This window comes from Mugil cephalus, chromosome 12 (assembly GCF_022458985.1).
Source record: "Mugil cephalus isolate CIBA_MC_2020 chromosome 12, CIBA_Mcephalus_1.1, whole genome shotgun sequence".
Taxonomy (NCBI): Eukaryota; Metazoa; Chordata; class Actinopteri; order Mugiliformes; family Mugilidae; genus Mugil; species Mugil cephalus.
The window spans coordinates 20285240-20311951 of record NC_061781.1 but is presented as its reverse complement, the minus strand read 5'-3'; the positions used below and the strand labels follow the sequence as shown (position 1 = coordinate 20311951).

At 43.9% G+C, this 26712-nt stretch overlaps 1 protein-coding gene across 3 annotated transcripts in view; it reads left to right on the top strand.

The window, feature by feature from the left end:
* fgf14 (fibroblast growth factor 14) overlaps window positions 1-26712 on the top strand; it is a 102659-nt gene that overhangs the window by 59920 nt on the left and 16027 nt on the right. For 2 of the 3 annotated variants that reach the window (XM_047600870.1, XM_047600872.1), the window contains exons 2-3: window positions 9637-9747; window positions 11320-11423. In XM_047600870.1, the coding sequence (XP_047456826.1) occupies window positions 9637-9747; window positions 11320-11423 (215 nt within the window). Of the gene's footprint in view, window positions 1-1154; window positions 2979-9636; window positions 9748-11319; window positions 11424-26712 lie in introns of those variants that run through there. The other variant, XM_047600871.1, reaches the window with a different exon arrangement.

Below are 26712 nucleotides of genomic sequence, written 5' to 3'. Positions count from 1 at the left end.
TTTTTGCATGTGTGTCTCAGCTATGAGTAGAAAACTGATTGTGGTGTGTGACTTTAATTGAATTAAATAAGAAAGGCCTGTTTACCATGTCTGAAGAATCTATGTGCATACTGATGCTGATGTATGCCTCTGTTGCAATGAAAGAATATGAGATAAGGAGTTTCCTTCTCTCAGCCACTTGTATGGGGATCTTTGCTCAACAATGTCTAAACTAACTTGTCATTCAACTATTTTTTAAATTACATTAACTTAAAAAGCTGCAGACTGATATTTGGCCATTTGCAGATTTATTTCCCAACTGAACTGGTGATACAGTACAAGTGGCCCCAGAAAATCATTATCCGTGCATCCTTTTAGATTCACAACCGTGACGGTGCTGCTCATGCATGTCGTTCTGGGACAATTGTTGAGCTGACAGTGTCGGCTGCTGGTTGAAGCGCTAACTGCATGCCTCCTATAGCACCGCTGAGCAGGAGGCTCCTGCACAACCAAGGGACTGCAAATGCATCCACGGCCCGTGCAGGAGTCAGTGGGGGTGGGGGTGAGGGGTACACTACTCCCAGGCTTTGCCGCACATAACTCAGCATGAATGATGCCCCTAAACGGATGCTCCTAAATAATCTAAATAGAGATATCTATAAGAAGCGAAGCGTCTTCGTGCGCCTTGCAGGGGTGCCACACGCATTTTTGAAGCTTTTGTAAATAACATATGCTCTGAAAACTCTTTATTCATTTGCAGGTGCAAGCAATCCCATAAACGTATTTCCTCGATATCAACAAGTGTGTGTGTGTGGCGTGCGCAGAGTGAAGGCACAGCAGAGGAAAGCGATCCAACACTCCAGTTCCCCTGCGAGCCCAAATGTTTAATTACAACCACAAACAGCAGATGGCTCTCTTGAGTTTTAATTTCGGTGCCTGTGATTGAGACTCGAGTGAAATTCGCCCCCCGCAAATCAAGGCAATGATCGGCTATTCCCCGTTACTTTGCCTTTTATTGACATATTCGGCACCGGAGCCGAGGTTCAGGCGGTGGGTGGAGTGAACCGCATCTCAGCCGCGTGTGCCTTTGCCTGACACATCCCGCCGTCAGTGGGGGACGTTCAGGTAAAAGTGATGTTCGGCTGAAGAAATCCTTTCTCTCCACGACTGCGCGGTGCTGAAATCCGAGGCGCTGTCCGTGGTGCTAAAAGCCCACAAAGCAAATGGAGCGCGCAGCCTGATTCACTCCTAGTTAAAACTGTGGGGACGTGCTTCTTCTTTGCCGAACAGCATCTGGAAGGGATTTTTTTATGAGATGGTGTAAAAAGTTTGCAGTGATCCATTTATCTTTGGCCGTAATACAGAGCTGACAGCAGTTACACAACTGGCACTGTGCCAGCTCATGTTTTGCATTTCTGCGATGTACTGTTCGGTTTTGAAGTCTATGCAGCCTCCTGCAAAGCCCGAACTTTGACGTTTTACATCTTACAGTGTAGCGCCAGGATGCAGACCGGCTGCTCACTCTCCTTCAAGCGGGGGCTTGGTGGTCGAGAGGGAGAGCGTGGGGGGAGGGCATCCTCTCCACTTAGGCGTGTACTAACGAGTGCTTAGGACTTGTTGATGGGAAAGATTTGTTGACATACAGACTGAAACAAGCGACCACCACTTCCTACTCTTTTTTTTCTTTTTTTTTTCTTGGACCATGGGGAAATAAATTGCGGTGTTTGTTAGAGCCTCCTTTCTTAATGCCGATCGCCACACACGCATCTCCCTCGCTGAAGGATTCATGCGCTCGGTGGAATTGTGTGCAGATCGCCGGGGGGTTCAACTTTCCGTATTTGTATGCAGCTTGTCACACAATGCAGACGTCATCTCCACAGGACTCAGATCAGCTTTGGTTATATATGTTTTTTTCTCTCCCTCTCTCTTGCTCCTATCGCGCCCAACCGCCTATTTTGTGATGTGGACTACAGGGAAGAATATATGTTTTGAGAGTCTTATCCGATAGACAGATGGACCGCTGCTTGGAATAGCCTTTAACTTCATTTGATCAAATAATAACTACAGTCCGATTGCGTATTTCTTTGCTCCATATGTGTGGCTCCTGATCAGTCACCGCGGGGTCCCTTGCGGTCGATTCTTGCAAACTTGGGAGTTCGTCTCGCCCGGGCTTCTGTGCGTTCAGCCGGGTAGAGGTCTTCGTTGGAGGCGCCTGTGTTTGTTTAATTGCTGGCGGCACACATGCACAGGCGTCCCCACCGCAGCCTAAACAGCGACTTCTCATAGAGCAACCTCGTCTGGCAGAAGGAGGAGAAAACGGAGGGCGAAGGGAGGAAAGAGTGGGTGAATTTGCGGCGAGGACGCTGCAGCTGGCGTTTGGACATTTAAGGAGGCGATGTTACAGGGAATTTCACAGACAAAGAACAAACACATCGGTGTGCAGGTATGAACAGCCCTCTGAATTCTCCGTCTGCGTGAGTTTGGCATAGCTCTTCATGAAGACTATGGTCACTGAGGCATGGATTTACGCATGAACTGATCTCTTTTTTTTGCCACTATGTTGAAGAATTCTTCCCGTAATAATGACAGCTGGGTTGACACCGCATTTATCATGTAGTGTTTGGCCAAAAGAGGAAGCCAGCCACTGAAAAAAAATAATATTTATTTGACATTTGACACCGCGGAACGGACCCTTTAGCCGCCACCATGGGACTGTGACCCGGGCTGCGAGCTCCGAGAGGCGGCTGTTTGTGTAGTCTGTGCTCCGTGTGCAGACAGGACCTGAGCAGTTGTGACATTTTGAGCCATGGCTGCTGCTATCGCAAGTGGGCTGATCAGACAGAAAAGACAGGCACGGGAGCAGCATTTAGACCGACCCTCGACCAACCGACGGAGAAAGAGCCCCAACAAGAACAAGGGGCTCTGCAATGGGAACCTGGTCGACATCTTCTCTAAAGTGCGCATCTTCGGCCTCAGGAAGCGGAGACTACGGAGACAAGGTCTGGGAACTTCAGTGTGCCAAATGCCTGCTTTGTTGGCATAGAGCGTTTTGCATTATGTATGAACATGTGCACACATATAACCACTGTCTGATAGATTAATTAGGCGTCACGCACACATCGACACATGTGCAGTGAAACCACGTGCAAATGATACGAATTCGGTGCCACCTTTGTGCGTAAAAAGTTAAAAATGAACGCAAAGGGAATCGTTCCGTTTTTAGGTGTTGGTAGAAAATAACAAACCCGCTCCGATTTATATGCAATCCCAGGTAGCTGACAGGCTCCTGACGAGTTCCAACAAATGGTTTAGACAGGTTTACCTAGCTGTCACCTCGACGATTCAGAAAAGGGTCTGATCGTCATGAACTCCTCAGCACACGAGCACATCACAAGAGCCAGAATTGAAAACTCATTTCTATGCAGGTGGGAAGGTCAAGGAGGTTACGCCTTTCAAACACATTTTTTTTTCCCCCTCTCGCATAATTCTTTACGAATTCCGGGGCCAACGACCTCTTAATGCTCCTGCTGATACTCGCTCCATTTATGAAAATGTCATGAACATTTTTTGCGCTAATGTGGCAGCCTGGGATGGTTAAAGAGCACTGTCAACAATTAGACCACTGCTGGATTCAACGCCAACGGGGAGGGTGATTTGTCTTAAAAAAAAACAAAAAAAAAACAAACCCCACACAAAACAAAAACGAATTAGGATAATTAATGTAGGAAATTATTTACGCCAATTATTTCCTCTTCTTAGTGAATAAAAGAAGGAAGGTGGTCGCAGTTTTCTGTTCTCCTCTGAATCATCAGGTACCAGACCTGTTGCACCAGACATACTCTCACTTCAACTGATCATGCACTATTCAGAGTGCATCATTTTATGGCAAACTCACATTAAACCTTATTTTTCCTTTTCTGTTTCTTACAAAAAAAACACACAAACAGGAACAGTATTTAGTCTTTCATCTTGCCCACAAAGAGAGCCATTTTGATTTCTGAGTCTCTCATCCTGCCTTCTTTCACATTGCAATTGAACAATGCCACGAAATGTCTCCTTCCCCTCCAGCCCTTAGTGATTACATGGATTAAAATGGCTTTGATAAAACAGGATGTATATAATAGGCCACAGAGAACACATCTGGACGTGGGTCAGGGTGCATCAGAAAGGAAGGTTATAATCGGCTATCCTCCAGGCTGCTGTTTCTGCTCCTGCCCGCCGCACTGTGTGAACGTGTTGGGATCTCTCTGTGTGCGTGTGAGCGCGCGTGTGTGTGTGCGGCTGTCCCAATATTTGTGTGTTTAATTGCCTGACCTCCTCTGTCACCTCTAAATTGGCTTGTGGCATATCTGTCTTTTCGCTGGCAATTGTCGGTAGCATCCAGAGGCCCCCGCCGACTGTGTTTGGTCTGGACAGATGATGTTGTCGTTTGGCTGGGGGAGTTAACGTCTAGCCACGGCAAGAGAGAAAAACACACACACACACACGCCGGCACACAAGACACTGTAAGCCTTTTTTGGTGTATGTTTTAGTGTGCCGTGCGTGTAAACATGCGTGGATACAAAGCAAACCTGCCCTGGCAACCCCCCCTAAAATGTCTTGATGACATCTCGCCTGTTACAGCCATTTTCTAAAGAGACTCTTGAATCTTAGAATAGTGATGATAATCCTCATCAGCCGTTGGTGAACTATCAAAAAGCGAGATCCCCGCTGCCTGGAAGACGAGCACTAAAAAGAAGATGAAATGAAAGGTTTTAAAAATGTTGTCCTCATTTTGGAGGCTCTAATCAGAGCAAACACCCTGCCTTCTGTTACTTCAATTTTCTACTATTCTATTTGTGATTAAAGGCCCAGTGGGAATATTCTTCATTAAATCCGTCCTCACATGAGAATTAGAAAAATCTTTACCGAGCGATATCAGACTTTTCCGTCAGGGTGGGGCGGGGGATGAATCCTGCACAGTGTCTTTCCTCCTCCTCCTCCTCTCTTCTTCCCTCTTGTTCGCTGCATTATCACACGAGCACCCAGCTTAGGAAGACTAATGACTTGTTTGGTGTGCTTAATTTAATATTAGACACTTAAAGGACTTTGTTTTTTGGGGGGAGAAGGGGGGGGGGGCGGAGGGGAGTGGGTGCACCGGCGATCACGTGTGTTGTGAGGCAGATTTGTGCGGCCGCCTCCATTTCCCAGGTGAGAACAAAAACAACACACCGGGCTTCGCTGTGACAACTGAGCCTGCAGAAGATAGAGGAGCCTCTCCGACCGTCCAGGCCGTGAATACATATTAAGGACGCATTCAGGTTCCCACGGAGACGTGTCAGGATCAGGGAGTGTGGCTGTCTTAAAGTCCGGTGTTCCCTTCGGCTTTGGGCATTGATCTAATGAGTGAGGCACTAGATTATCCATTCCTGTGGGCGGCACTGATTGTGTTTTTGAGCCAGTGGTTCGATCAAACGCAGCCATCGACACCCAATATCAGTCATGCCACTTTACTTTTGAGACTAATTACCCAAAAAGCCCTTGTCATGGTGTTCATCCCGTCGTCTTCCTCCAACACCTTCAAGGAATGCGCCTCCTTTCTCCCTGGCGTCCGCTTTGATTTCAAATCATCCGTGCATTGTTTGGTGGCAGATGCAGAGCACGGTGATCACCCAGATTTTTGAGGGATTAGATGTGAGTCGCAAATCCTATTACACTCAAACCCAGTAAAGTGAGCTGGGGGCACATCCAGCTTGGGCTGGCCCATAATCTCACTGCTCCGGCTCTAATTATCTCAATAGATTAGATCCATATATCATTAGATCCTGTTACGTAGATGAGGCCGTTAGATTAGTTGACATGATCTAGACTCCCATCGGAGACGGGCTTTCCTGGCCGGTTTATTCGAGAGCGCTGCGCATCGTCAGACCCGTCTGTCTCGGAAGAGTTATCGACGAGACGTCAGACACGTTGTTGATGTAAGAGAAATGTGAAAGGGGCGTTGGTGTTGTGGCCTTTCTCCACTTGATCTACTTTCACATGACACAATAGAAGCAGCAAAGAAGGGGTGTTTCCTACTGAGGCTGGAAAAGCCCTTCTCCTCTTCCAGAATCATCCAAAGTGGGTCAGGCAGGGCAGGGCTGACAGCAGTCTACAAGTGCTGCTGCAGCTGTGCCTGTGTGTGTGTGTGTGTGTGTGTGTGTGTGTCCTTATAGTCCGCGCTTTGGTTTTGCACCGAGCTAAACATGCATCTCTGCTGGGATGACACAACAGAAAATAAGACAGAAAAAGGACCACAGCCTTTTCTGGGAGCGTTCTATGTAGAGAGGACTCCTGCTGCAGAACAACTCGATTTGAGATCTTATGGTTCTGATGCCTGTTATTTTCCAAGGAAACCCCCTGCTGCTGCCAAACCACCACTCCGTTTCCCTAGAAACAAAGAAGTGGCATGTAGAGACATGCAGCGTTTCTGTTGTAAGAGCCGCCGCTAACGCGGCCGGGGAAAGTCCAAGCAGGGCAGGAGCTGGATCCTCCATCTGTGGTAGGCAGCGTCGTTTTTCTCTAATCTGAGGAGGAAGGTTCGGAAAAGAAAAGAGGAGAGAAACTAAGAGAAAACAGACAAGACCTCCTTGACTTAGGGAATGCCGCAGAGACATTTTCAAAGCGGCTCTGTATTTTATGCGCCATGTCAAGCTTCTCTGACAGAACTGAAAACACTGTCATTCTGAAAGCACTCAACCTTCCCTTTATATTGTCGCCTTTTATATCCTCAAATTCAAATGTTCTTCCGCTCCTTCTGATTTCCAGCCTGCTCCGCTTCTTTCGACAAACACTTCAGAAGTATGTCCCAAATATGCAAGAGTCTCAGCGGTGTGAGAAATTACAGATAACAAATGATTTTTGGTCCGTGAGAGAATAAATTACCATAAATCCATCTATTGACCCTCAGTTAGTTTGACCTTCAACCTGTGTCGCATCTATGCCTCGCCACAATTACTGAACCCATTATGTCACTCTAATGCATGCGCCGGCATGTGTGAATGTCTGATGTTAAACTGTCAGTCATAAATAATGCACTGGGTGTTTGAAGATTTGATTGAATCCAACTCATATTCACCCAGACGCCTCGGGAAAAGGATTAGATGTCGACCGTCATCTATTATTGAGACGCATTTCACACATTTTCCTTTGCTTTTGTGTTTCCCTCCTCAGTCGGATTCAATTTTTACAGATTAGCTGAGAATTCTGCAGATTTTTTTGGCTCGCCCCGGCCGCCGCCGAGAAAACACCGAAGATCGAAGCTGGAGGGGGAAATCTGTGTGTGAGATACACCGGCATGCCCCCCCCTCCAGGGAACACAGCCAGCGTCGCTTGATTTATAGCATGATGGAGGAGCCAAGTCCGCCTCGCACACATGAACACGCACACAGAAAGCCAGCCACCATTTACGCAGTTTTAATTATTACAGATTGCTCCCCGCTGATCTGTCCTCGGAATCAATCCCGCTCGCCCACATTGTTTAAACGCTGGTCAAAGTCATTAATCGATCACAGGTTTGCCAACTTTGTGCATCTGCAACAAAAGTGTTCTCCCGGGGGGAATCGCGCACTCATTAAAACGGTGCGTGCAATGCCTGCTGCTCTGTGAAGAACTGAGAGCAAATGGAGCCCAGTATTAATGTGGTGAACATAATAAAATTAACTTGTCTGATGTACGAAGCGCAGAAGTGCTGAGGCACGTGTTCACTCGTACGAGAACCCAGCTATTCCCATAGTTACTAGATTATAGAGCACGTTGGTGCGATCTTATTGTTCGCCTGAGTACTTATTTGTTTCGAACCATGGCGATGCCCTTTACGGTGGCACTGGCGAACATAATGAAAAGAGATTTGTTGAGAGGGTCACAACAAAGACGGCATTTGCATTTTTTTTTTTGATGGGTCCACAGTGTCACGAGATGCTTTTCTTTGACAGAACACGGATAAGCCGTCTGACACATGAAGTAAAGAGGCGCTGGAACATTTAGTAGATTGACGATTTAGTCTAATGAATGAAAAACACAATGAGTGTGCGCAGCTTGAGCACAAAAGAGAAATACAGTCCACGTGTCCTGCCAGCTTATTAAACAGCATATCCATTTCACTTTTCTTTTTCTTTACCGCCATTTCTAATCAAATACTTGCACGTTCGGCTTTTTCTTCTTCATCCCTCTGCGTTTTCAGACATCTCATTCACCAAGCACAAAAGAGATTAATTAGAATAACACAAAACAAATCAAATAATAAGATGAGCTCATTCATGTGATTACATTTGTGTTTTATTTCACGTCCGGAAACCGGCTCCTACACCAAAAGTTAATGGAGACAGGAGTATTAAAGGCATCTTAAAAGGATTCCCGATGAACATCAAACAGAAAACAGAGACATCTGCCTCGGCCTGCAACGCCGCCACAAAATTTTTGTCTGCGCTTTGTGTTCTTTGTAAAACAGAGGAGCGCTGTCACAGCCCTGACAGCCTGCATCATGCACGGCGGCGCCGCTCTTGACAGTCACATTCTGCTTTAGCCACCTTTTCATTGTTCCGGTGAGGCAACAAAGCGGCGCAGCTGAATGGCGTAGCAGCGTGCTCCAGCAGAGAGGCATTTTCTCCTCCTTCCAGGCGGCAGAGAAAGGTCTCAGAGCTGCCTAACGCCGTCACCCGGCAGCACCATTTCAGAAGAGAGTGTCCTGAGCTGCACACCGATAGGAAAAAAAAAAAAAAAAAAGCCTGACTGCCCTCAGCAAGACCTCTTGAGTTGTCCTCTGTGGCCACAATCTTTCTTTTTTTCCCCCCCTCCTCCCTATTTTGCTTCCCTCCCACACAAATACGCAGTAGCTCGCAAGGAGAATGGTTTAGGCTCAGGTGAAGTCGATCGTTCACCTCCCCGGGGGCTTTCTCAGAATGAAATCTAGTGTGATGGCTGTCTCTATGATAATGTTGATAGTATATGACCCACAGACACACGCGCGCACACAGATAAAGAAATGCCATCACACAGCTTCAAGCACAAGCAATACTTTTTCCTGGAGACATGCCAACGCGCACCCACACAAACTTTTATTAAAATGTGTCCTTTTCACTTTCATTCTGCTTTACCTATTCACTTTTTCCTCGCGTTATTACGGAAACCCCGCGAAAAAACTACATTGCAGCACGACTGGCTGAGCTGCAGTGGCTCTGGGCAATTTAACAGAAGCAGTGATTTATTTACAGTGGATGTGCGGCTAATTCCCCTGTTGGGTCAGCTAGACGGGACGGAGCGGCACAGTCGCTCCTCTCACATCCTGCGAGCGGAGGACCCAGAGAGGGTGCTGTTGGGTTCATTATGGGAGTCAGGCAACCACAGATTAATTCTGCTGCCTATAATTGGATGGCCTATCTCTCAGCAGGACGGGGCTTATGTGCCCGGAAAAAGTTGGCTCTGGGATTTGCCTGTGAAAAAAACAAGACACGCAGGAGTCACAAAAGTTCTGCACTGTCTTTCATGATGTTTCGCAGTTAAGATGCTCGGGAAAGCAAATTGCCTCACGGTGCCCTGCGCCACACTTAAGCAAACAGTTGTTGGAGTTTATTTTTTTCGTCTGCTGTCCTAATTAACCTTCCCGTTCTTTTTTCTTTTTTTCTATTTTCTCTCCTGCAGATCCCCAGCTCAAGGGTATAGTGACCAGGTTATATTGCAGGCAGGGATACTACTTGCAGATGAACCCCGATGGCTCTCTTGATGGGACCAAGGATGACAGCAGTAATTCCTGTGAGTATACCGGTAGCGTTTGAGATCAAACAGTCGACACATTCGAACTCCGATTTCACTTAGTATTATTCGAAAATGTAATGTTTTATTATGTTGTGACCCAGCTACAACCTTCAGATGGCTGAAGCGCCAAAAAAAAAGGCTCTAAAAACAAGCTACTCCCATAGACATTCCTCGCCCCCTTTCGGCTCCACCTTTCATCCATTTTCTGAATCAGGAGGAATCGGGCATAGCCAAGATGGCGATAACCAGGAATCCCCAAACCAGTGGAGGGATTAAGTAGGGACCCCCTACCTACTGTGTGTGTTCTATATTAAACTCAATTAAACTATCATTATTATCATTTTGCATTCAAAGCTATTAAGCTATTCAAATAATGCACATGTTCAAATATATATATATATATATATTATTTCAAACATGTGCAACAGTAGGGTGGCTGTGCAACTGCCGTAAACATAATCATACCTGACATAAACATACATACAGACATGGGGAACTGAATAGGCTCATATATATGAATATATACATATGAAAAATGTCTAATCAACCAAAGTTTTTGCGACCCTCCTGCAGTACCTGCACGGGCCCCCTAGGGGTCACAGACCTCCTGTTGAAGACCTATACTGTCATGGAGGGTTCATCCATCTCTTCAGCGGCTGGAGAGGATTTGTGCTTCTTTCTGCTTCTATCCTTGCAGTGCAGAGAAAAAAAAAAAGAACCACAAAACCTCCAGACACCCTCATCTAGCCCTCAAGCCGACACGTCCTCTCATTCTTTTTAGCCTCTGGAGCAAAAAAAAAAAATGCTATGCTTCTAACAATGCAGATATGGGCTCACACAGATTTGTCATCTTCTCACAGAAGGGGAAAGTGGATCAAGAAGCAGTAGGCTTAAGAGGGAGAAGAAAGGTATTATTAGCTTGTTCTGGCATGGCGCCTCCAGCGCTCCGGGCTAGGTGGTTAATTTGATTCCAGTGCTTGGTGCTAACGCTAGCCTGACACTTCACATTGTGTCTCTTGCTCGTGTCAGCATGAGGGGAGGTGGCACATGTCACCTCTGATTGGCTGAAGGGACTTACCGAAAGGGAGAGTGTTACAGATAGCGTGTCATTACGTTGTACCTCCAAAATCAAATTGACTGGAAGCCACCGAAAAACATTCGTACCCACCTTTAGTTCTCTCTCAGACTTTCTCCAAACCCGCTAACGACATTCACTTCCATAGTCAGCAGAGGTCATTATGTGCATTTTAGTCTCCCTTATACATGGGCCAGTTCAGTCCTGTTGTTTCTCACAGTAGCCATTAAAGGTGTCTGCCACAACAAAGGTGCTACTTAATCTGCCACTCACCAGCAGTGGCCCCAATTACAGCAGCTTCTCAGGTACTGCTGGGTCTATGCTATGCTAGACACGTCCACCTGCCACGCGGCAATCCATCCCAAGGAGATGACGTAAAAGCAGCTATCTGTTTTATTATTATTACCACTTAGTGAATCATTACTGAGCAACCGCTTGGATTTAATGATTTTTTTGGGCGAAATCTCTTATTTATGTTTGTGTGTGTTTTCCAGCTTTGTTCAACCTTATTCCTGTGGGCCTCCGAGTTGTCGCCATTCAGTCCGTGAAGACAGGGTTATACATCGCCATGAACGGAGAGGGCCATCTGTACACCTCGGTAAGCGGGCTATTCAATTCTACCATCTTTTATTCTATCGTTGCTCAGAATAAGAGTACGGTTTTGTTAGGATCTGCTCATGGATAAAACCTCCACACACTGCCAAACAAACACCAGAGCATTAAGCCAAAAATCTTTACATGCAGGCTACATGAGTGAATTTTGCTTTTACAAAGCCGGGGAGGCTCAGACGTAGATCTAGATATGTATAGAATCGTCCATTTTCACGTCAAGCGGGACGTCATTTCCGATGCTCGCCCCCGACAAATGTTTACCACATTTGCGACAGGATAATTGCATTTCAGTGGAGGTTAGAGATGCCATCAAGCAGAGATTTCTTTTCATCACGCGACAACAAATTTACATTAGACGAATTAATTCAGGGAGGGCAGATAATTCGCTCTGCCTTGGTGCGTCGCAAAAGCAGCATTACTAGAAAGAAGCAAAATCTATTATATATTCAATCAAATCATCTCATATTAAGAAAAAGAATCTGCCAATGGCTGAAGCTTTTTTTTGCTTGACAAAAATCCTTAAAATAAGCATGAAGTTATTAAAATAAGCAGAATGTTCTTGTCTCTGAACAAAATATATGATTTATTCCTTTGATACAAGGATTTTTTGCTGTGTGCTCTTGCAAAGTATGTCGAAAAGTGTTATCTGCTGAATTATAAGCGTGCTCTCGTAGTGCACTGCTACCCCACTTTGGACATCTGAGGGGCGACCTATTCTTTTTCACTACTGTTATTGACCACCTCTCTTCGAAATAAACCAGCCTTTCGGCTTTCCAGACAGCCAAGGGAGCGATAAGGCCTCTCCCAGCACAGCTAGCGCTTCTGGTCTGACTCCCCCACTCTGTCCTCGCCCAGTCATTCAAATCAATCAGCTGGAAGAACATTGGGAGTGGTGCCCCCCTCTCCCAGACAGGAGTATCCATCAGAACCATTGTCCATTCTTCCCTCCGCTGTCGCCGCGTCCCTAATCCTCAGAGCACACACAAGAAATTGGCATCTCATTCCTCTTCCGTTACCTTAGAGGTGCTGCTCCTCGTACCACACACACTCATGTTCCTGTGGCATCCTCTAATGCTTAATCACTGCTCGACTTAAGCCACCAAATGAATTTCACTTGAAGAGAATTGACCCAGAATCCTGTGGATTTCGTTGTGGAATTTCGCCGTGGGGATTATGAATTAATGTAAAACAACTACGGGGGCGCTGCACTGCAAAACGCACGTGAGGAAATAAAATAATTGTGCTATCTGTTGGGTTGAAGGCGACCACTCTGCACAACGACACATCTGATTACAGAAACGCTCCCACTTTAAAACATGTCAAACACAAATCTGGATGTAATTTATGCAATCATGTTTATTCAACCTTTATTTCTTACTCTTGCATGGGTTCATTGTGAAAACAGGGTAATAAAAGACACATAGAAGTAACAAATACCTTATCATACACACACCTTTTGTATTTTTTGTACTTTTAGTATTATGTTTTATATGATTTAATACTGCTTTTGTTTTCTCCGAACCTGCAAAGTATCTATCTGTCTATCTATCTATCTATCTATCTATCTATCTATCTATCTATCTATCTATCTATCTATCTATCTATCTATCTATCTATCTATCTATCTATCTATCTATCTATCTACACTCCAACATAAAAGACGAACATTAATTACATTCTGAGCCCACGAATATTATTTATATTTGTGTTTTTTTTCTATATTAACATATTTTTTTCTTTTTAATTGTAGATTTTAATTCATATATATATTCAGTGTGTGTGGGGGGCAGACAGTAGAACAGTAGAACAGCAGAAGCCACTCATTAGCTGAACTTCTAGACAGATGTAATCACGGGAGCACAGCTCTGATCCTGAACAGTCTGCACAGTGTTTGCACATCATGCGTCAAACTACCAAACTATCATCATATACCAGTATGAGAAATGAAGTGCGCTTGAAATTAAGACATCAGATACATAGCAAAAGGAGACCACGCAACCTTTAATTCCTGCCAAGACCGAGATATATTATACCCAAGTTTTTCTGGGGGAATTAAGGAAAGCACTTCTTTTAACCTTTATTTACAGGATGATCACATATATTGCATTGTGGCGGCTTTATCTTTGATACACACTATGTGCATCTATAGTCCTAGAAATTGCTCTTCAGAAGTCTCAATATTTTTTATACTTCACCATTTGCACAATGAAAAAAAAATTAAATGGCGCATCCACTTCACAATCAGCAACTAATTTACAAAATAAATAAAAAAAACTAGGGAACATTATGTGTTCAACCCAGTGCATGCTGTCGCCCCCTCTGTCATCCATACTGTGGGTAGGACGCGCCTCGTCTGTGTTTGACATATGGTCTTGTGATTTTCTATGCTATGCCGCTTGTCATATTGAATAATTCATGAAGTGTTTTTGATCGCTGATGCCTTGGCATCTCCAGGCAATTGGAAATTGTTGCCACAGTGTTGACGGCCAGACCTGCGTAATAGTTGATAAATGCTGCTAATTGGTATTCAAGCTAACCACCCCCTCCCACCACCACCACCGACACCGACACCACCACCACTTCTGCAGCCTGTGATTCAGTTACATCAGAGGTTTTGATCATCAAGTGATTCTTGTTATTTTGTCCACTGGCCTCTTGACATGTTTAGTCCAGGCAGAAGTGCTGTGAAGTGGGTCTGCCTGGTTGGATCGCCGTGTTCCTCCTTTCAGCGGAGTCTCTTCACACAGCCTCCCCGAGCTCCATTTGCGGCTTATTTCTGTGCTAATGGAGGTTCTGATCAGACCTCAACTATCCAGCCGCCCACTCGAAAGCTCTCTCTTTGCTCCTCGGTGTGCGATTTGCTCCGGTAATGGCAGCCTTGCGAGATGTTCTTCGTCCTCCTCCGTTCTCCGCCACCCCCTTATTACCCCCCTCCTTTATTCTCCACTGTAAGCAAAGTACAACCATTCCTCCCATTATTGCTCTGTTCCCTCTCAAGCGACATTCTGACAGTTGACCTTTTCTGCCTATTAGAGGTGTTTGATTTTAGTGCACTCGCGTTTTCAGAAACTACTCTGAAGGTTACATTAATGGTTATATTAATAATAAAAACATGCTGATTTGTGTCGTACACAGCATCAAATAAAAACATGTTGTTTCTATCCCCCCCTAGCCTGGTTTTTCTAGGTATGTTGGCCCATAAATGAGAATTTGCCGGGTCTTTCTCAATGTAAAATACATTACCGGGGCCTTTTACTATGATGATGTTCTTTGATAATGAGTGACACTCGAGGTAAATCAAAAGGAGACTTCCACTCCTTTCAGAAAATGGATGGGAAGCCCATTCAAGGCATCTGGTGGTGCATCATATTCTTTTGTGCGAGGCACCCAAGGCGCAGTGTGCGGCTCAAATGACAGAGATAGCATCAAAGTGACTGTGCGGCTTGGCACAAAGGACACGCCGCCGAATAAAGGGAAGTTCAATCATCTCACCCCTTTTCAATCTGCTCCTTTTGTATCCGAGCCAATAAACTCGTGGCTAATTTCTCTTCCAGACTGCTCCTCGGATCGGGCGTTTCTCCTGAAATCTAATAAGGGGAGAGTAGTTCTCCTGGTGCGTCGTAGCAGAAAGAGGACTTGTGAAAAATGTCTCCAGATGACCGTTACACAGCTCTTAAAGCAAAAATTGACAAATTCAAATTAGATAAAGCATAAAACCCTTAATTATTCTGCAGGGATTACAATATTAGACCCCTTACAGCCAACAAGGAAGTGTTGGATTTTATAGTTTTGTTACACATGATGAAAGTGTGCTATGAGAGAATGTAACTCCCTAGTGCTGGTTTTGTTGTTGTTTTTCTGCGCCGTTAATACAGTCTCTTACCATCTCTCAAGTGTAAAGGTTCAGCATTTCACGCTCGGCCGATTTTCTTTAGAACCAGTTCCGCATTCCCTCACTTTACTGGAGCCTCTCACCGCAGGCTTTCTTTATCAGGAGCCTGCACTTGTTAGTTGCTACCTTTCATGATTGGCAAATTGACTTGCCACATCACTTGAGTGGTCCTTTTAGAAATCCTCGAGAAGACCAATCTGTAGCGGTGCAGCGCGGCAGCTCTGGCTTCACTCGTTAAAGGCTGCATCATCAGCTACGTGAGCAGAGCGGACTCGGGGCATCTGTTTCCCGTAGTGCCCGTTTCGGAGTGCATGAAAGCTCCAAGGAGCTCGACATGAGGGCTCCTTCAGTTTGCATCAATGTGAAAATTGAAGTGCATGGTGGTTGTGTGTGTGTGTGTGTGTGTGGGGGGGAAATACAGAGGAGCAGCTTGTTCAGGAGCCAGTGGTGTGAAACCAAGTGAGCCTTTCAAGAAACCTCAAGCCAGGAGTCCCCTGGGTTCAGGCATTTCATATTTTCTTACCGACATTCTTATTCATTTTCCAGCCTCCGAGGCCATTTTTACAAATGCTTCTCTCAAACGTGTCCACACATCAACGGGAGTGTATTGCGGTGACGTGACATCTCACAGGATTTTCCCTATATTTTTTTTATTTTATGTAGCCCTTATTTAAGCAGGTGAAAGCCCAACAGAGATTAAAAAAAAAAAAAAATCTTCTGCAAACCATTAGGGAAAGAAACTACTCTTGATTTAATTAGTCAAATTTCACAATTTGTCAATTTACTAACCGAGTATAAAATAAATATCCAGAGACAATTCTGTTAATTCTTAGATGTTACTTGATGTCATCATATTTTTTTTAACCTTCAGTGTTGCCCTGCTATTGACAGTATTTGCACAAACTTCCAGAGGTACTTAGCATTTCTGTCCCTCTCTCTCTGGCCATCTTGATTTTGAGTAAAAAAAAAAATAAATAAATACAAAATTGCACTTCCACCGACTGGCCAATTGATGGCAGTGTATGGAGTGATGCACAAGCTTCTATTGTGTTTGTTGATATGCACTTAAGACACCAAAACCCATACATATACCAAAAAAAAAAATAAATAAATGAATATTGGAAATAATTCACTAATATGAATGTTTCATGGGAGATGCCATAAATGAGAATGATAATGATTAACCCTCAGGCAACCTTACGGACATTTTTGTCCATTTGGGCAAAAAAATCCCCTTCATTTGGCTGGCAAAAAAATCTATTGTTAAAAAAAATAAAACATAAATAAATAATAAAAAAAAAACATGTTCTAATAGATCAACAGAACACTGTGAAAAAAATGTACCACCCTCTTGTAACCTTAGTAGCACAGGCCAAGGACCCCAAACTGATGGAGAGATTAAGTAGAGACCCCCCCATCTATTATATGTGTTCTATATTAAACTAGTGCCATTTATAAATACTATCTATCTATTATATTATTATTTTGCATTAAATAGTAAGCTATTCAAATTATACACAGGTTCAAACATTATTATTTTTATTTCAATCTGAGCTTCCTGTACACAGTAGGCCCCGCCCCCTATCACTACTGAGCCAATCACAACGCTGCATATCACACGCTGACTCTGTCAGGTTCCCCTAATGACAAAACATTTAGCTATGTTTAAACTTAACATTGTCAATCTTTTCTGTATCTCTCAGTTTATATATATATATATATATATATGTATATATATAAAATTCAGCTAAAACAGCTAAATATTAACATACTAAAATCTGTTGGATTTTTGTTAATGTGTATTTAAAAAAATTTAAATTTGTGGAGCAAAATTGTGGGGGGTAAAATTAAAAAAATATAAAAAATGTCTAATCAACCAAAGATTTTGCGACCCCCCCTGCAGTGCCTCCCCTAGTGCTCGCGAACCCCCTGTTGAAGACCTATGTCCTGCGACAAATACGTCCATGTCCAAAAACTGCTATAAAAACCTGACTGATTAATATTTCTTTCAGCACTTTACAAAACCACCAAATATTCAATCATTTTGAGGAATTTTAACCCTTTAAGTGCCAGTTTGATTACTTGAAGTCACTGTTATTTTTACAAAAAAAAAAAAAAACAAACATGAAAAAGTAGCTATTTTCCATAAAACTAATGTTGGGAGACTGACCAAGATTATCTAAAAACAATGGTTACAAGGGGGTAGCAGATTAAACAGATGCCTGAGGGTTGATCATAATTTGTTGAGGTTTTATTGAAGGTTAAACAATGAAGGTGGCAAATAGCTACAGCTGCTTCAGTACTCGAATAAAATGGGATCTTGTTTGAAGTCGTCTGACACAACAAGAGGCTGAAATTCTGCCAGTGTCATGCCTGTAAATTAAGTTTTAACGAAACCCTTTCCTGCATCATAAATCACAGTCATAAAAGTTCTTGTAATGTCTTTTAGACGAACTTAAAAAACACAGTAGTCTTACAGCGAAGCCTGTAATAAGGTGCTGACCATAACATTTTCATATTCCCACAGATCTTCCGGTACCTATAGTAATAACTCAGATGATTTCGCCTCTGGAGGAGTCTCAGGCTCAGAGCCGAGGTTGGGGTAGCCTCATTATTTCCAAAGTGTTGCACTCTCCCACCTTTAATGCAGTGTCAGTGTCAGGAAGGGATGCAGTCATAAGGTGCTGGAGGGAGAGCGGCTTCATGCATTAATGAACAACAAGGTTGGAGGTAGGTGTCAAAGCTGAACTGGTGAACTGCTGGTCGGGGCCAAGGCGAGATAAGAATAGAGCAACCGGTCCTTCAGCCATTTAATATCGCTGCTGTTATTAATGACTTTGTGCTCTCGGCTTGTTAGAGGATTGTAAAAAAAAAAAAAACTTCTTTCTCTGCAGAATCATGTCCGTTCAGTGTGCGCGGTGGAGCCGTAACCTGCATCACAGCAGTGGTTTGCCATTGTAAAAAAAATAAATAAATAAATAAACAGGGAGTGCCTGGTGCGTTTGTCTTCATCTGTGGGGATTATTCCTCTCTGAACAATAAATCATAAATACACAGTGAAGCTGATTTGTCCTTCATCTCTTTCCAGGTCAACAGCTTATGGTCTATTAATGTCGCATCTCGCCCTCTACCACTCCCCTTGCTCCCCCCTGTTTATTTAAAGCAATTAAGTGTACAGCTGTTTACATGACACGTCTTTATGAACCTGTTGGCTTTGTGCCGTGTGACGTTCAGAGCAAAGAGCTCCAAGTCGCGGTTGCATTTGCTGCTTTGCATCAGCCGCTTTATTGTCATTGGCTTGTTCATTAGCTTCTTGGCTACAAGCTAGTTACAATAACACTCAATCATACTTTATGACCGAACTCTTTTCATAATTATGTTGTTGATTATCTCATGCCAGGACATTCGCTAATGCACTTCCTCCCATCATCCCACCCTCGTCTCTGTGTGTTGCCTTGTGAGTTACAGTGACTGAGATTGAGTCTGACAGAAGAGCCCATCTTGCTCTTCCTACTCTTAAAGCAGTCGCTAAAAACAGCAGAGCCTCCTCTTTCAGATCTAAATGTCTAAATCAAAAGTCTTCAACAGGGGGTCCGCGACCCCTAGGGGGTCCAGAGATACTGCAGGGAGGTCATAAAATCTTTGGTTGATTAGACATACATTAATTTTCACCAACATGTTTTAGTAAAGGGACAAATGGAGGCAGTAGCACTTCACTCATTCAGCGATACAGGAGCTGTCTCAACAGCGCACCGTTTCAACACAGAGTGCTATGCTAAACCTGTCAATCTAAGCCTCCTCTACACAGTAGGCCCCGCCCCTGTCATGGCTGGGCCAATCACGAGGCCGCATATTACACGCTGACTGTCAGGTTCCCTGCTGTTGGACGAGTGTCTATTCAGTCCCCAGGTGAAATCAAGGACGCATGCTGCAATATTAGCACAAGAGAAGCTAACAGTGCTGAGGCTGAAATAGCTTGGTGATTCACACATTCAGCTTTGAAGTTATAACTTGAATCTGCCAATTATTTTTTTTTTCTGTCACCCAACTGTTAAAAACAAACCTGTGTATTATTTGAAAAAATAGCACTAGTTTAATAGCACGAGTTTATTACAGAACACCTTAATGCTGTCGTTACATGAACAACATTTCTTTAGCCTGATTGAAATTATTCTCTTCTCTTCTCTGTATCTTTTTCACATTTGAAAATTCACCGTTTACACATCAGTCTGAATATATTTTCAACATGTGCAAAGTGGTTATGCCCACTGTCGCTTACCGGAAATATAACTGAGAGGAAATCAGAGTGCCATTGGGAAAAAAAAAACCCAATGGCACTGCTCGCATTGGTTCAAAGACTTGTATTAACAACTCGTTTAGCTTGTTATTTTTCCTGAAACATACTGCAGGTCTTGAACCTGAGCACAACTTTTCCATGTGTACTGTGGGAGACTTTTGCATAAACCGTCTACTGTGAAGTACTCGGCGCTCAATCTAAATTTGCACAAAGCTGATTTCTTATATAGTTTTTAAGAGCTGTTGTTGTTGCAGTTCATGCAACTTTTTTCTTCATTGTACTTCTTCCTCTTTTAATTTCTTTCCCCCCACTTCCTTTGCAAACCAATGCTGTACAACGCACTGGCTCCTCTTTGCAAGCCTGAACTCCCCAGACATCCCCCCGTTCTGTATGTCTAAAAAATCGTATATGCTTCCTAACAGAAGCATGTTCCTGCTGTATTTCTCCTCCCACGGCAGGCTGACTTCCAACCACGGTGGCCATTAGCCAACTATCGATCTTTCAGACAGAGCTTACCCAGAATCTCCCTCATCCATCTGGGATAATCCTTACGTCTCTGTTCATATACAGTGGACGAAAAAACACACAAACAATAGTGCACATGCTGCAGGGAGTGTGTGCGGCGGCTGCCAAATAATGAGGAGGCAGGATGTAGGAAAGAATAAAAAAAATCGACGGGTCGGGAGGGTTTAGAGGCAAAAAGGCGAGAGGGAACTCCAAGGTGCGCTCGGCAAGGAAAGCCCCGATGTGGTCAATCAGTGTAGTGTGCGGACAACCTCTGCTCGTAGTCCACATTTGTCTCTTCCTCCTTCTGCTAAAAGCATTCACCGTTAAGAGCAACACTATGACCACCTATACAAGCACACAGGAATATTATTCTACTCATGAGTGTTAAAGAAAAGCCTTACGTCAGACGCAGAGTGCAATTATTTGTTTTCCCTGCATCTGCTGAATGACACTGGACGTGTTATTGATCCGATATCCTCCCCATGATAACCTTTAAGATATAATGTTCAGGTAATTTCCATTAGAGAGTGCTACTCTGTACATGTAGACTCTTGTGTGCATCCCTACCTATTGACTTTCTGTTAATATTACTGCATTAGTGTCGCCAGAGTGCCTCAATGGGCCTTCAGTTATGAATTAATAAATGCCAAACTAATAACAAATAAATAGAGTAACCTATTTTATGAAAATATTTAAAATAAAAAGCTGAATTGAATTGAACTGAACTGAAAGGAGAAGCGTCCACCATTAAGCTTCATTATGTTTGCTCACCTTGACATAAAAGCTTCACATTCTTAATAAATTCATTTTTACAGTTGCATTTTTTCAAAGGAACTCATTGAAAACACTTACTTTACTTTACAAAAATTATATTAGTGAGCATATGTTTCCAGGTCAACAGTACCAGATAGCCCATGGTCTCATAATAGTAATAATAATAATAATACATTTTATTTATGAAGCGTCTTCCAAATGACCCAAGGACATTTCACAGTCTTCACGTGCAGTGATAAAACTTGATCTAGTGCAACTTACTTCACCAGCTTCAGTGCACAATTCCCTTCCACTTCCTCTCCACTGCCTTCATCACACACCAAATCATCTTCTGCAGTATCTGAGACAACTCACTGTTGGTTAGCCCGATGCTCACTATTTTTGTTTTGTTTCTTAATAGTTTAGATGAACTGGTGAATTAGAGATGTTAAGGCTGTGACACATATCTGTCCTAAGTGATGATGATGCACCCAGGTACCACGGTCACCTGGGAGCCAAGTCTGTTAATGGGCTTTTCCCAGTGTTGTTGACTGTTGTATTTTTTTATTCCTTTGATTCAGCTTTAAAATGCATGTGCAGAGTGTGGGATTTTTATAAAGCTTAGATTCAAAGACACAGCTTTAGCATGCATGGGCGCGTCCGCGTGAGTATGCGTGAGCTTGTTTGCACTTCACTGAGCAGCAGAATGAAAGAGAAACAGAAGAGGAGTAGGCGCGAGGAACTGGGAATTCAGATCTTTCATCCTTGTTCCTCAGCGAGGCCTGCGCAGGACACGCAGAAATGCAGATGGGATCGTTGTCACTTCTCCATGAATGCATATTGCAGTCGCTATCGGAGCAAACACGTCTAGCCCGCTCACCGTATTAATGACCCTAGTTCTAGCCTAATTGCTTTTACAGTGTGTAAATGTCAAGCGCCGTGCAAATACAAATGGCACGCTTGTGCTCGTTGCCTCAAGAGCGGCGTTACGTGCAAATGAGCAGCGGAGGGATGAGGGCTCATAAAGCAACAAGTAGCACTCAGGAGCTCAGTAACCAGACAGGAACATGATGCGTGTCATTTGGAAACTCAACACAGATCATACACTTCACTCCTTCTGGCTGGCTGTGTTGTAGCTGTGCTGTATTTTCTGTGACCCCGTTTGGCTTTCCTTGTGTTTTCTGTTTGTATTTTGTTAAGTTCTTCCTTGGTGTTTCATGAATTATTTCACTTATGTGTTTTCCCTCTTTTTCTTTTTGTTTCTCCTTGCGTGCTCTGCCCTCATTACTCTCAACCCTGTCTGTATGTATAAATATATATATATATATATATATATATGCCTGCCATGGTACACCTGATGGTGATGGTTTCGTCCTACCATGCGTTTCCTGCAGTGCGTTTCGTTCCCTGGATTTTTAGTTTTCATTAAAGTCATGTTGGCTTCCTGCTCCTGTCTCCCTCTGTGTCCTGCTTTTGGTTCCTGTCCAACCAGATACATGACACCAGCCTTGTAGGGAGCAGCAAAGGCAAAGAAAGAACACCGTCTCTGTCACCTATCGAACTTTTTTCAATAAAATACTTTCAGAAGTTTGTTTTACAATACCAGATGTGGAGGCTGATGAAATTAAAAGAATAAGGACAATACTGCATGTTTGCTGAGGTCTCCCTGTGCTACACTTTCTGCAGTCGAAAAGACACGAAGAAGTGCACCACAATTACCAGAGTATGAAATGCGCATGCCACAGATGTTTGATGCGCGGATGGGAATCCACTTATTTTTTATCCTTCATACTATTTTGCATCAAGCAATGATTCATGGAGTGAAATTAGCGAAGGTGGCAGCTGTTCCAGAAACGCTGCTTTTGTGTCGTGCCCACCGTTTGCAGGTTCGAGTCTTGCTCAAGCTGTTCTCGGAAGTTGAATCAAAGTGTGGGTGTGCATGTGTGAAGGATGGAGCTTATTTGGCAGTGACAGAAAAGCCCAGTGTTCAGCTCGCCTGCAGGTGTAATAGCCTCAGTCCCCCTCCTCCCATAAGAATCCTCCTTCCTCTTTTTTTTTGTTTCCACTCATGAAATGAAAGTAACATTTTATCAAGCTTCAGGCCTGCAGTTGTAAAAATCAATACAGTGAGAGCTCTCACAGAAAGGCTGTAAATCATGAAAATTCATTCTCTTAAATCAGAGCTAAGCCTGTCTCCGTTGTGTATGTAGCCGCGGAGCCACTGCAGGAGGATTATAAAGTGCAATTACAGGGACAAATGTGTTTGTGTCCACATGAGTTGCACTGTTCCTCATGCAGAAGTATATTCTGTCGTTAATCAGGCTTGTTAGCGCGAGAGAGCACTATATTATTGTTATTGCCTGGCTCTAATAGGACTCACTCCGACCTCTTACGTGTAAATGTTTGCACTGCACCATCTCGTGATTACAATACTTCCAAAAAACAAAAGAAAAAAAACTTCTCCGCAGAAGACAGCAGGTCAGAAGAAATTTTTGTGTGAAATTCACCCACACATACTGTTCCATTAAAAAGCTATTCACACAAGAAAACATGTTCACGGAGACAACAGTTACGCTTTTGGGTGAAAGCCCAAGCCAAAGTTGCATTTCTGCACATATTTTCCCTCCTTGAACAAAGCACAGCATGTTCAGCGTAAGTCTTTGTGCACCTTTGACCATGAGCTTGGAGCCCGGAACACCCTGAACGAGACCCGGTGAGGGGGGTGGATCCTGGAGAAACCGGGACAGTTTAGAGGGACTATATGATCTGAACTAGAGCAAAGTTAGTTGTCTGTTACAACTGTATAGTCTTGGGATAAAGTTGGAAAATGCTGCTGCAACCACTAGGATCCCCCCACCGATCTGAGAGTACCCCAACTGGGCCGTCACCAAGTTCTTCTGGCTTCTCGTTGTTGTTGCCTCATAGATCACTCATAGATCACATGCATCTAGAATGGAGACAATTCAACGTAATGCATGAGAGCCAGCTTCCGTAACGGTAGCCTATTTTAAAGAAAAGTGGTGGTTTAGCAGGATGATTATGTAAAATGAAAAGAAACCTATGCGATGAATAGTATTTTAACATCAGCTCTATATCCATCTACAGGTGTTAACTAAAGGCCGTGTTGAAACTTGTGCCACGGCGCTTTTGGCCAGTCTCCAAGGCTTCTAATGAAAATCTTACAGTGGATTAGACTGGGCGCCGTAAAGATCTCACAGTAAACTATGCTTTGAAACAGTTTGATCTTGCCAACATCAAGCGGTGGAAAAAGGCCAACCCGGTTATGTTACCGATACGCTGAGTGATGGGGCTGAGTCGAAGGTTTTTCACAGCTGAACACTTATCAGAGGAAATATTAAAGCTTAGAGAGGTATCGCCGCGGCGCTCCTCCTCCTACACTGTGTCTGCTCGTTTTGATATCGAAACAGATTAGCGCGCATTGGGATGTTGCTTGCGCCAGCCCCGCACGCCAACGTGGCCGCTGACGATTTGGCGTCAGTAGCCTTGTGAGAGTCTCTTCTCCTTTGCGTTCCAGCTGAATTTGAATTCGGCGTGTAGCGTACACGAACTCTGTGGTGCCTGACTGACAGGATTTGGCTCGTGGTCGAATAGCTGATTGGTAGGCCAGTTGGTTTCACGGTTCCTGTCCGGCTGAGTGATTGACTCACTTAGCCTTCCAGCTGTAGCCATGCCACAATTTATCCTCAGAGAGACGCAGACTGTTGGGGAATCCTCTGCTGTCTTCCCCTCATTCACAGACGCTCGGGCTGAGTGCTCTGGCTGCTTGTCAGCAAGCTTACAGGAAAGATGGACGTAGCAAAATGGTCCAGGCAAATTTCACCAATGGGATGGCTCGTCTTTATGTAACTAAATTCCCTCCTCTCTCTCTCTCTCTCTCTCTCTGTCTAATGTTTAAAGAAGACAATTGCTATCTTTTCTGAATAAACAGTTCGAGGTACAGCACAGTTCTGGCATCTGGCTTTACGTTCGTCATCCTTCACTCTTTTATAGGAGAATCTGTGTGATATAACTCAATATACCAAATCTTATACTTATGTCTGTTTATGTAATGCTCCTGCATCCTGATTACATTCTGCACCACAACCCCTGCCAATGAATGACAACCTAATTTCCCCTCTTTCACGATATTGCCATCCATGACAACCTCTGAGACGCCTCTCAGAAACACAGACAGCTCTAATCTCCCCCGACTCGATTTATATGTAAACTGAACACAAGGACATAAGTGCGTGTGGACGTGGTCACCAATAAGACTCCTGTTTACACATGAACATGTGTTATAGTGACTATGCTGTCGAGTTCTGCCTTCTGACAGGAGAAGTGAATAACATTGACAGTTCAATGCTCAGTGTTTCGCTGGGAAACTTTTGGACCTGGTATTCAATCATGTGGATGTCACTTAGACGTGTAGCACCCACCCAGACCAGATCAGACACCCCCCCACCCCATCGCAATGACACTTCTTGATGGCATTCCCTAGATTCCCTAGGAACAAGCCTGATCCACAAAGGCTCCTGCTCTCAATCCATAGGACCCGAAGCCCCCCCACTGACAACACTTGCTACCAGACACCACAGGACACCCTCAGAAGGCTCATGCCCATTTTCTGATGAGTCAGAGCTGCTTTGGAGGCACAAGGGAGACCTACGCAACATTAGGAAGGTGGTCACAATGTTAAGACTGGGGGTAGTATTATCATAAACTGGGTGTCGACATTCTCTGAAGCTAATGCAGCCTTTACAAATACAGTAGGTATCTGCATATGCAGATCATTTATCATGAAGTAGCCAAAGAAAATGCAATCCATTTCATCAGTAAGATTTATACTCGCCACTTAGTCAACAGAACTGCCTCTTCAAAGCAAGACTACAGTTGTTTTGACGTTCATTTGACATCAGATCAGTATATTATACTACTGTAATATTCCAAGTAGTAATGCAAGAAGAAGTAGGAGCCGTCGAGTTAGTGAAGAGCTGCAGGAAAACTGCCGCAGGCCTCCAACCTCTCAGTAAGGTAACCAGCCTTTCACAGCCTTACGTCCTGTACAGTATAGAGTCAGAAAGACTCATTACCTGACTTAAAAGGGGTTAGATTTGCTGCTAAAACAACTCAGTGACCTCTTTTTGTGAAGCCACGTGTGCTGCTAAACACCAGAAATATACCCGAGTCACCAAAACAACCAGGGCTGAACTGTTTCAGGCTGCTACTTTAAAGATACACAATATAACATTTAGTTACAGCAATTTTTGTGTTACAGTGACTCATTCAACTTAAAATGCATTTATGTTTTCAATAAAGAGCATTTATAAAGTAGTTGAACATGGTAGAGAACTTTAATATGCAACTGCATTCAAATGAATTCATTCTTTACAACAATTAACATGCAGGATGTGTGCAAACAGGCAAAGCTACTCTGAACATTTTGGCAACAACTCATTAAAGCCCTGCCATGTTCCAGGACCCTTGTCGAGCTTTTAACCCCCTAAATCATCCAGGTTCCATTCCTGACATCAATTAAACCGTGGAAATTTTAGTGCACATCCATTTGTGATAAGAGGTAGTAGTGCTCTGGCACAATTTCATGCCAGGCCTGGTACCAAAATTGCACTGCGCTGCGTTTTATCTACATAAACACAACCTCCGCTGTGCCTATCCACCCACTCGGTGTAAGGTGTTACAAAAGACGGAAGGACAAGTGTACTCGACGGAAACTGGCGTCGCACCTGCATTTTATCCGCATCTGCGTTCATGAAAATAGAACCGCTCATGCTTTAGCCAGATGACGGATATATTGGTGCCTTTACA